This window comes from Gorilla gorilla, chromosome 4 (genome assembly GCF_029281585.2).
Source record: "Gorilla gorilla gorilla isolate KB3781 chromosome 4, NHGRI_mGorGor1-v2.1_pri, whole genome shotgun sequence".
In the NCBI taxonomy this organism is placed as follows: Eukaryota; Metazoa; Chordata; class Mammalia; order Primates; family Hominidae; genus Gorilla; species Gorilla gorilla.
This window is the reverse complement of record NC_073228.2, coordinates 28,492,137-28,504,122: the sequence shown is the minus strand read 5'-3', so window position 1 is coordinate 28,504,122 and position 11,986 is coordinate 28,492,137. Positions and strand designations below refer to the sequence as shown.

The window sequence follows — 11,986 nt, the reverse complement described above, 5'->3', positions numbered from 1 at the left end:
TACTTTAGGATGCTGATGTGGGAGGATCACTTGAGCCCAGGAGTTCGAGATCAGCCTGGGCAACATGGAGAGATCTCATCTCTACAAATAATAATTTAAAAATAGCTAGGTGTGGTGGCAAATGTCTGTGGTTCCAGCTACTCCAGAGGCTAAAGTGGGGGAATCGTTTGAACCTAGGCAGTCCAGGCTACAGTGAGCCCTTATCACACCAGTGCACTCCAGCCTGGGTGACAGGGCAAGACCCTGTCTTTAAAAAAAAAAAAAAAGTATTTAATGTTGTCATCCAACAATTCAATACAAACCTCCTTCAATTTTGATGAAAGCTGAGAATTGGAAATCATTTATATAAAGGTGTCATTTGGTCTCTGGCCCTTCCCCTTTTCAAACTCACAGGCACAGATACCTTTGGGGCTGGATTAGCATTTGCGTTGGGATCCACGGCGGGGAGGGTACAGGATGGGAACTGACAAAAACAGAGCCAAGCTGATCGGGTCGGTGCCTACCCCAGGATTCGGGGACATTTCTAGATCCTGCAGGAAAGCGCGGGAGGGCCTGACTCAAGCTGGCCTGGCCCTGAGCGCATCTGCGCGCCCGAAGCCTGTCCCTGAGGCACGGAGAGAGCAGCTTTCGGGTTAAAAGGGCCCTGGGAAGAGAGGGGGCGGGAAGGTGGTACCCGTTGGGCGCAGGCCAGGCTGCCAGGCCGCAGGGCTCTGTCCCGCGAAAGTCAGTAGGTCTTCCACTAAGGCAGAATTGTACTTTTACTCGACAGCGTGGAGAGGCCGCTCAGAACAGCAGCAGCGGAGGGGAAGTCAGCGCAGGTCACAGACGGTTTCACTCTCAGAGACTTGGCCTAGAACTTGGAGGCCCGCTGCTACAGCACGCTCGCCTCCAGGCCACCCACGCCCCCACCACCCGCACTGCGCCGTTATCTGCCTGACTGACATCTTGGCCAACCAATGACCTTTGGGGCTGCCAAAGCGCCTGCCTCCGAGAGTTGGGCGGGGCGAGTAGTTGCAATGACAAACATTTAACCCAATAGCGAGGAGATTTCAGACGCTACGGCCGCAATAACCAATGAGAAGAAAGAATCCTTTCGAAAGGACGTGCCAGGCAACCAACGGCCGGTGCCGCTGCGGGGGTCCGGCGGCTTCCGTTCCGAGAGGGCGGGGCGGCGTCCCAAAACGGAAGGTGGTTGTCGTCTGTGCCCAAGCTGGTTTGAAACTAGGGGTCGGGCTCGGCCGTCGTCGTTGTTTGTCGCCGCATCCCCGCTTCCGGGTTAGGCCGTTCCTGCCCGCCCCCTCCTGTCCTCCCTTCGGACCCATAGATCTCAGGCCCGGCTCCCCGCCCGCCGCAGCCCACTGTTGACCCGGCCCGTACTGCGGCCCCGTGGCCACCATGTCCCTGCACGGCAAACGGAAGGAGATCTACAAGTATGAAGCGCCGTGGACAGTCTACGCGATGAACTGGAGTGTGCGGCCCGATAAGCGCTTTCGCTTGGCGCTGGGCAGCTTCGTGGAGGAGTACAACAACAAGGTGGGCCGGGCAGGGGCTCGGAACCCAGCTGGCGGGGAGCGGGCCCCGGGAGCGCCCTTTCCGGGCTGGAGCCCAGGCCCCAGAACCCTCTTGCGGACTCGCCCTAGGGCCACGGAGCGGTTCCTCTGTCTGGCCCTGTGCTGAAGGTTTCGTACTCGTTGTCTGTCTCCTTTAATCCAGGCAGCATTCTTGTGTAGTCGGCAGTGTAGTGGGGAAACTGAGGCACGGTTTTGTGACTTGCCTGGGTCAGGCAGCTATTTCGGGGTGGAAACAGGTCTTAAAACCGGGTTTACGCCCCAAAGATACTCCATTTATTCCTTCCGTGCTCTCCACTCCTGCCGCATTGCTTTCGTTGGTGGGCGGGGAGGGGAAGAGGGAGTGATAGCTGTAAAGGAAAACGCAGGCGCTTCTATTGGTGGTCGTGCACTCCTGGCCACACTAGATTTCTATTAAGACGATCTATTGTACAAGCTTCCCCGCCCCCTACTCCCACCCCCCGGGTACTCATGGATCCTAGCCCTTCTGCCAGAATTACTGTTGCTCTTGCTTCTGATATCCATTCTCTCTAAAGCAATCTCTTTGGAAATCTGGGCCTGTGGCATGATCCCGCCGTTGTTTCCTGAACACACAAGGATGACAGGGCCTTATCTCTTGGCTTGTTTCGTGCTAGTACAGTTGTGTGACCTTTAGTAGTAAGTCTTGCTGGACATACATCAATTTGAGAATCCTTTATAGAAGCACGGTGTAGTAGGGGAGCTTTTAAACTGGCATTGCAACATAAACTCATTTTTGAAAGTTGAATAAGTCAGTTGGAAGAATTTTCTTTCTTCCTTTTACTCAAAGTTGTGAATGATAGCGATCAGAGCAACTGAAAGCTGTGGCTAGTGATATTTAAAGCCACTACTCCTGCTTTATGCCATGAACATCAGATTTAAGAAGAGTAAAACTGGCCGGGCGCGGTGGCTCACGCCTGTAATCCCAGGACTTTGGGAGGCCGAGGCGGGCGGATTACCTGAGCTCAGGAGTTCGCGACCAGCCTGGGTAACACGGTGAAACCCCTTCTCTACTAAAATACAAAAAAAAAAAAAAAAAAAAAAAGCCGGGCGTAGCTTAGTGCGCCTGTAGTCCCAGCTACTCGGAAGTCTGAGGCTGGAGAATTGCTTGAACCTGGGAGGCGGAGGTTGCAGTGAGCCGAGATGGCGCCACTGCACTCCAGCCTGGGCGACAGAGTGAGACTCTGTCTCAAAAAAAAAAAAAAAAAAAAAGAAGAATAAAACAGTTCAGTGACAAGGCTGATGAAGGGGGGAAAAAACCAGGTGGTCTAGGAGTGGGTCCTGTCTGGTTATTGACTAGCTGTGAGATGTTGCACAGGCCTGTTTTATTATCTGTGACCCACAGTTTGCTGTACGGAAGGGGTTCTGGTTTACATGTGAGGGTCTTGTAAAAAAGAAATTTGAACATTTCACAGTTTGTTTACAGTTTTTCAGGAGCACATTTGTTTCTCTAGAGTAGGTCTTCTTTGGAGTCCACTTTGAGAAGCTGATGAAAGCTATGGATTCTCATTGTCCAGACATTACACATACATGAACAATTTACAAACAAATCCAAGGAATATGCACTGATCTTTAAGTCCACCCATTGCCCGGGCGAGATAGAGCTTTATTTCCTCTGTTGCTTCTTTCTTCCTTATGGCCCATAGTGGACAGCAGAACTCGGAATGGGATTCACGATTCTGATGTGGACACCGTGTTAATAAAATTAAGACCACTAGAACTATTGTTTAAAGATACACGTGGAAAATAAAAAAGTATGTCTTTCAAAGGGCTTAAGTCTTTTTACACAAATTAATGTTTTTTCTTGTAAGTTTTTCCAGGGTCGTTGGGTAAGCAATAGTTACTCCTATTCCCCAGAGAGGAGAAACTGAGCCACAGTTAGGCTGCTTGGTAGGATCAGTGGAGTAGTCAAACTGCTGTTGCAGGAACTCTACCCCAGTTTGTCCTTTCATTTAGCAACTATCTGGAGCTTCCTCTTTGTGCCAGGCACACAGGTAGCATGGCTTAACAGTGAAATGCAAACTAATAACCCCACTATCAACAGCATAAGCAGTTAACTATATCTTAACTCACATGATGTAGGCAATGCGCTGTCTTAAAATCATTTTTGTGCCTCCACCTATCAGTAGATCAGGGTTCTTAAATTCTGTGTGCCATGGTCATCTGATACCAACAGACCCCTTCTCATAGTTATGTTTTCAAATGCATAAAACACATAGAATTACAAAAGAAACCACTTATGTTGCACTACAGATATAAACAACATGTTTTTAAAAGTGGTGATGTAGTCATATGTACTTTTAATAAATTAACTTATTGATTTACACCATCCACTGTAATTATTAATGTAATTTTGGAATGGTGACAAGGGTAAACAGCATTTCAGGATGCTTAACAACTGCGCTGTGGTGGGAAAAAATAATTCTCTTGCCGGCAAAGTCACAGACACTCATGCCACTGTGAGCACCTGACCCCATTTGTAACTGAAGGAAACAAAAAAATTTAGCTAGAGGTTAATGGAAATATGGGCATAATTTTCCAATTCAAGTTCACAGACCCCAAGTTAAGAAACCCTGCGAGAGAGAAGTATGCGTAGTGGTTGGTGAGCAGCAAATCCTGCCTTAAAGTGATTTCGCAGGCTAAGTTTGTGAGAAGCCCTGCCAAAGAGGTGGTCGACTTCATAATTTGGAGGAACTTTAGAAATATTGGTTGGAATTTTTAGACTATTGGTTCCTGCTTGCCATGGATAGTGATCACCAGCAGAGGATAAAGTAAAATGGACACAGCAAATTAACACTGATGAAAAAGGCTAGAAGTGGTCATCTTTTTAGTGTGGAGACATTCACTAAGAAAACATGGTTATAATTTTTAAAAATTTGCATTAGCATAATCATGTTTTCCTAATGTAAAATTGTTCCTAGTTGATCCATAGAATTAAGTCTGTCAACAGTTTAAGAAATTGACTTCCAGGTGTTCCTTCATGTGAATAAATTTGGGAATTGTTGCAGAGTAAAGAAACAGATTCTATCAACTACACCTGGAATAAAAAGCCCCATTATAGGGCTGGGTGTGGTGGCTCACACCTGTAATCCTAGCACTTTGGGAGGCTGAGATGGGAGAATTGCTTGAGCCCGGGAGTTTGATACCAACCTGGGCAACATGGAGAAACCCTGACTCTACAAAAACATTAAAAAATTAGCCAGGTATGGTGGCATCTGCCTGTAGTACCAACTACTTGGGAAGCTGAGGTAGGAGGATGGTTTAAGCTCAGGAGGCAGAGGTTATAGTGAGCCAAGATCACGCCACTGCACTCCAGCCTGGGCGACAGAGCCAGACCCTGTCTCAAAAAACAGCCTCATTATTGGTTAGTATGTTTCTACCTTCTTTTGTTGTGGTCTCTTGAGGGATACAGCAAGATTGGTGTTGGAGCAACAGGTTCTCTAAATTTTAGTGTGTGAGAATCCCGAGGGAGCTGCACATTCCTGGGCTCCACCCCTGAAGTTAACAGACTTGGAGATAGGTGACAGACACACTAGTGGTTGAGTGGTCCAGATGGCACTCTCAGAACATGGCCCTGGAGCTACCTTGGCATCTGTTGGCCAGAGGCGAGAATCTGATCTTTTTGTGTCTGCATGCTCCTAAACATTGGTTCTGCCCTTCAATCCAAGTTCACCCATGAAAAAAGCTCTGTGATTAGCCTGGGTTATCTAAGTCCTGCCACTTCCCAGTTTTGTATTGCCTTGGGCAAGTTATCCTCTGTGTCTCAGTTTCCTCATCTGTAAAATTAGGGCAATGAATAATAACATCTACCATGTTCAAAGATTAAATGAGTTAATATATGTAATGGACTTAGGAACTCCACCCAGCGTGGAATAAGCCATATAGAGATGTTAGCTGTTATTTAATTATTATCATTACTGTACCTGTAATTGAAATATAACCAAAGAGAATTATATGGCTGTTTAGTAAATTTAACTTTTGTATTTTCCAGAAAGGATTCAGGAATAAGAGGTCAGAAAGGTAGCTGAAAAGGTCATTATTTCATTCTCTGCCTTTTAAAGACTCTGGGGAAAAAATTCCCTTATCTCTTTCAACCCAACTCATTTTGTAGTCTAGCAGATTCTTATAGTCAGACTCCAAGTAGTGTAATTTTCTAGTTTAAATCCATTTTCTCTTGTTCTACCTGGCTTACCTACGTAAGTCAGATATAAGAATTTGGCATTTCTCCTGTGTTTTGACAATATGTTTGGTCTTTAGGCCCAGGTGTTATTTCCCCTCTTTTATTGGGAAAAGCTGGGTAGCAGTTCCTGGGCTTCTGTTCCACTTAAGTGCATGTTTCAGGGTTGGTTTTGATAAAGATGGCAGCGTGATTGGGATTTAGTTTGCCCCAATATTTAACTGACTACTTTGCTCTAAGATTTAGCATCCAGAGAGTATTTTTGAGGTTCTGAGGAGAGACTGTAGGTATATCTGATGCTTTTTGGAGAATCCTAGTAGTGAGTCTGGGTGGCATGACCACCTTGTACTTGAAACACTGGGATGGGTACTCACCTCGCCAGCCTGTGTTGATTCCTCTGAGGTTTTTAATACAATTACTTTATATGTTTGATGCATAATTATTTCGACTCTGGTATTTAATTTTTCATCTTGGTATTTGCGGTAGCCCTTCAGGATTATCATTCATTTGCTCATTAATTTAGCCGGTGTGTATTGAACACATACTCATGTGTTTTAGGCACAATGATGATACTGGGGAACCGTCTGTGGCTTTGTTAGTAGGTGTGAGATTGGCAGGAGTAAACACAATGTGTTTTGGTACACATCAGTACTTTTGATAGATATTTAGAATGTTGCAGTGTTCCAAGAGTCCCTGTCAAGACTGTCAGCAGGGGAATTTAAGACATAAAACTCTTCTGGTTTTAACTTCCTCCTTTTTCTAGACAGTGAGAGGACTCATTCCCTGTTGTGACCACTGGATAAAAGTGATAATGCTTAAAAAAAATGCTACTTTATTGCTTTTTGTCCTAATCTTGTTCGCATAGACTTATTGGAGATGCTGTCACTTGAACAAGGAGTGAATCTATGCTCTGTAGGTAGCCTGGGTTGCCTAAGGTCTTGCTGCCAAAGCTCTCTGGTCAGCCTCTGAGCCACAAGCCAAAGGTGTGCTGTGCCAGAATTCATCTTAAAGTTTAATAGGGCAGGACCTTGGGTACCTGCAGGCACTGGTCCTTGGTAATCAGTCAGGAAGAGGCTTGAAGAAAAAGCAAATAGAAAAGACCAAGAAAAGCTAGTGTATATTCTCAGAATATTATGTTAGCCGATTTTTGTTTTATTAACAATTGTGGGAAAATGTTCCAGTGACTGGAGTGTTATGTTGATTTGGATAACTTGGGAGCTTATTTTAAAAATTACATATACATAAACACATTCACCTTCATCTTCTGCACTAGGACTGTGTGTGTTAAAGTGGAATATGGCCAGGCGCAGTGGCTCATGCCTGTAATCCCTGCACTTCCGGAGGTGGCTGCGGGCAGATCACCTGAGGTCGGGAGTTCAAGACCAGCCTGACCAACATGGAGAAACCCTGTCTCTACTAAAAATACAAAATTAGCCAGACATGGTGGCGCATGCCTGTAATCCTAGCTACTTGGGAGGCTGAGGCAGGAGAATAGTTTGAACCTGGGAGGCAGAAGTTGCAGTGAGCGGAGATTGTGCCACTGCACTCCAGCCTAGGCAACAGAGCAAGACTCTGTTTCAAAAAGAAAAAATAAATCAGGGCCGGGCGCAGTGGCTTATGCCTGTAATCCCAGCACTTTGGGAGGCTGAGGCTGGCGGATCACGAGGTCAGGAGTTTGAGACCAGCCTGACCAACATGGTGAAATCCCGGCTCTACTAAAAATATAAAAATTAGCCAGATGTGGTTGTGTGTGCCTGTAATCCAAGCTACTTGGGAGGCTGAGGCAGGAGAATCACTTGAACCTGGGAGGCAGAGGTGTGGTGAGCCAAGATTGTGCCACTGCACCAGCCTGGGTGACAGAGTGAAACTCCATCTCAAAAGAAAAAACAAATTAGCTGGGAGTGGTAGCATGCACCTGTAGTCCCAGCTACTCAGGAGGCTGAGATGGAAGGATCACTTGAGCCCAGGAGGTCAAGGCTGCAGTGAGCCAAGATCTTGCTACTGAACTCCCGCTGGGGCGACAGAGCGAGACCCCCATCTCAAAACCAAAAAAACAAAACAAATGGAATCAGCACAGTAGCTATAGAAAGATGCTATTAGAAAGGATGGGGGGAAATGGAAAATAAGTGGCAGATAAAGTACCCATACTAAAAAGATGTTTTTAGCTTGGTTGAAAAATAATTGCCAGTCCTACCACTGTGAGTTCAAAGAACTTAAGAAAATACAGAACTTCAAGTAGAGATATAGAGGATTGGGTGAAATAAGGCATGGCAAAGAGAAAATGTAACATCAGCTGGCAGAGCACACAGGAAAGTAGTGGAAGAGAAAACTAAAATTATCACAGGACTAAAAGCCACATTGGAAACAGAATAAAAGCTGGGCACAGTGGTTCACTCCTGTAATCCCAGCTACTTGGGACACTGAGGCAGGAGACTTGCTTGAACCTGGGAAGAGGAGGTTGCAGTGAGCCGAGATCATGCCACTGTACTCCAGCCTGGGTGATGAAGTGAGACTTAAAAAAAAAAAAAGAAAGAAAGAAACAGAATAAAGATGAACACACAGTGCTGAAAACAGTAAAGGTTAGGGAGGACAGATTGAAAAATGAAATCGAAGAAAACAATGAGAACATAATAGATGCAGAAAGTAAAAGAGATCTGACGTAAGTATAATTGGTGTCCGTCAGGAAGAGGACCAAAGAAATGAAACAAACTCAAATATGTGGTTAAAGAAGAACTTAGAAGTAAAGATTTGAAGTGATAAGTTCAAATTGTATCTCAAGAAAAATTGGCACTGAACAGTTGGCACTGAAACATTTCCTAGGAAAATTTCTTTTTTAAAAAATTTATCTTATTTTTCGTGTGTTTTGTTTTGTTTTGAGACAGTGTCTCACTCTGTTGCCCAGGCTGGGTGCAGAGGCATGATCCCAGCTCACTGCACTCTTGACCTCCTAGGCTTAATCGATTGTCCCACCTCTGCCTCCCGAGTAGCTGAGACTACAGGTGTACACCACCATGCCCAGCTAATTTTTGTATTTCTTGTAGAGGCAGGGTTTTGCCATGTTGCCCAGGCTGGTCTCAAACTGTGGGCTCAAGTGATCCACTGACCTCAGTCTCCCAAAGTGCTGGGACTACAGGCCTGGCACAGAGCCTGGCATCCCTAGGAACATTTCTATGTTTTAAGGATGAAGAAAGAATTATTTGGACACCAAGGCAAAATGATCAAGTCTTCTTTAAGAGGGGAAAAGAAATTAGGCTAGCTACATTTGATGACAGGAGGCCATGGAGCAATGTCTAGGAATGTACAAGTACTGTAGATTGTGCTGCTATAAATACTTGGGGATATACTTAGGCATATGTAAGGTTTATGTGGAAATAATAATGCTGGGGAACACAAAACAATACTTGAAAAATGGGAAGGTATTCTCTTTTCTTGTATAGTAAAGCTTGGTATCCTAAAGATGTCAGTGTCCCTAAACTTAATGTGACCCCTGTTTAAAATACCACAGTTGTTTTTTCTGGAGACAGGTTCTCACTCTGTCGCCCAGGCTAGAGTGCAGTAGTGTGAGTATAACTCACTGTAACCTCAAACTCCTGGGCTTAATCAGTAGGTGTCTCACTATGTTGCTCAGACTGGTCTTGAGCTCCTGGCCTCAAACAGTCCTCCTGCCTGCCCAACCCAAAGTGCTGGGGTTACAGGCATAGGCCACCATACCTGGCCAAAAATACTCCAGATTTTTAATAATGGTTTTTTAGAACCAGGCAAACTGATTGTTTCTACAGATAAATTTTACAAACATGCACACATTGTCAAAAAACTTCTGAAAAGGTGGACTAATGATGGATATTAAAACATAATGCAAAGATATAATAAGTAAGATCATTTGATACTGTAAGAACTGATGTATAAACAGAGTCCAGAAATGAACTCAGAATACAAAAAGAAATGTAGTCTGTGCTAAAGGTGATAGGAAATGAAGAAAAAATATTTTTAAGGCCAGGCGCAGTGGCTCACGCCTGTAATTCCAGCACTTTGGGAGGCGGGGGCAGGCAGATCACAAGGTCAGGAGTTCGAGACCAGCCTGGCCAACATAGTGAAAGCCCGTCTCTACTAAAAATACGAAAAATTAGCCAGGCATGGTGGTGGGCACCTGTAATCCTAGCTACTTGGGAGGCTGAGGCAGGAGAATCACTTGAACCCAGGAGGTGGAGGTTGCAGTGAGCCAAGATTGCATCATTGCACTCCAGCCCGGGTGACAGTGTGAGACTCCATATATATATATATATATATATTTTTTTTTTAGTAATTGGTATTGAAACCAGAAAAAAAAATTGGATCTCTACCTTAAGCTTTGTACCAGCCGGGTGCAGTGGCTCACACCTGTAATCCCAGCACTTTGGGAGGCTGAGGCGGGCGGATCGCCTGAGGTCAGGAGTTTGAGACCAGTCTGGTTAGCATGGTGAAACCCTGTCTCTACTAAAAATGTAAAAAGTAGCCGGGCGTGGTGGCAGGCGCCTGTGATCCCAGCTACTCGGGAAGCTGAGGCAGGAGAATCGCTTGAACCCGGGAGGCGGAGATTGCAGTGAGCCGAGATGGCACCATTGCACTCCAGCCTGGACAACAGAGTGGGACTCCGTCTCAAAGAAAAAAACACCTTGTACCAGAATTCCAGATAAATGAAAGAATGTAAACATATAACTGTAAAACACGGGAGAATCTTGGTGTGAGAAAGCCGTGAAAGTAGAAGTAAACTATATAAAAATAAAATCTCTGTAACAAAACCAAAGTCAAAAGATAAGTGACAAACTGAAAAAATACATGTAACGTCCTAGACAAAGAACAAATCCCTTAATAACTGCATATAAAGATCTGCAAATCACCAGGAGACCAGTCACCCAGTAGAAAAAGAGAAATAGATAGGAAGAGTTTCCAGAAAGGATATGTAAATGATTCTTGAATGTATGAAGAACTGAACCTCATAAGAAAAAAAAAAAAATGGAGTTTCAGCTAGATTAGGAAAAATAAAAAACCGTGGTAATCTACTGTGTGTGTGTGTATACACGTATGTGTAGCTTTCCCATGCAGTTGCTATCAAAATTTAAATTGGCATTATTTTCCACCTGGTAGTTCCGCTAGTGGTAATTCATCCTACAGCTATACTCATGTGGTTGAAATGACTAAAGTGCAAGGATATTCATTTTAGCATTATTTGTAAGAGAAAAATATGAAAATATTATTATTAGGGAAATTGTTGAATAAATTATGCTACCTCCATGCAGCTGTTAAAAGAATGAGCTAGCTTTTCATGTACTGATATGGAATATTTTAAAATAAATATTCGGTGGAAAAATATGTAGAAGAGTAAACACCTGTGTTTTTTAAAAGCATATGCATATACATATGTACACCCATATGTGGTTGTGTGTAGAAGGGATACACAAGAAATTGATAACATTGATTTCTCCAGGGAAAGGGACTGGGATGTAGGGGCTCTAATTTGTACTGTAATTGCTTTTATGCCTTTCAAAATTTGGGCCTTGTGTATGTATTACCTAGTAAGAAAGTTAGTAATAAAAAAGCTAACATTAATAAAAATTAAATCTTAGTAGAACTTCAGAAAGAGGAATAAACAGAAAGGAATGAATGAAGAAGCACTAGGCATATAGTAGCAAGAAGCAGTTCTTTTTATAGAGAAGAAGTCAGGCATGATAATATTAACATCAGATAAAATTCAAGGCAAAAATGTTGAAACAAAAGGAAATATTTTACATGTTAAACATACAGGCTGGGTGTGATGGCTCACAGCTGTAATCCCCACTACAGGCTGGGTGCAGTGGCTCATGCCTGTAATACCAGCACTTTGGGAGGCTGAGGCAGTCAGATCACTTGAGGTCAGGAGTTCAAGATCAGCCTGGCCAACATGGTGAAACCTTGTCTCTACTCAAAATACAAAAATTAGTTGGGTGTGGTGGTGTGTGCCTGTAATCCCAGCTACTTGGGAGGCTGAGGCAGGAGAATGACTTGAACCCGGGAGGCGGAGGTTGCAGTGAGCTGAGATCATGCCACTGCACTCCAGCCTGGGCAACAGAGCAAGACTCTATCTCAAAAAATAAAAAAGAAAAGTACAACCGACTGAGAATAAAAAGTGATAAGTCTTTACATATCTAATAGTATAGCATTTAAATAGCAAAAATTTTTTAAATATAGGGAGAATTTGGTTCATATG

The 11,986-nt window shown here is 44.1% G+C and overlaps 1 protein-coding gene across 2 annotated transcripts in view; it reads left to right on the top strand.

Annotated features, from left to right (window-relative positions):
* The first annotated feature begins 669 nt into the window (after positions 1–669).
* DCAF7 (DDB1 and CUL4 associated factor 7) overlaps positions 670–11,986 on the top strand; it is a 46,027-nt gene continuing 34,710 nt past the window's right edge. Inside the window, exon 1 of one of the 2 annotated variants that reach the window (XM_004041152.5) lies at positions 670–1,533. In XM_004041152.5, coding sequence (XP_004041200.1) covers positions 1,396–1,533 — 138 coding nt within the window. In that variant the 5' untranslated portion in view covers positions 670–1,395. The remainder of the gene's footprint in view (positions 1,534–11,986) is intronic. The other variant, XR_002006088.2, reaches the window with a different exon arrangement.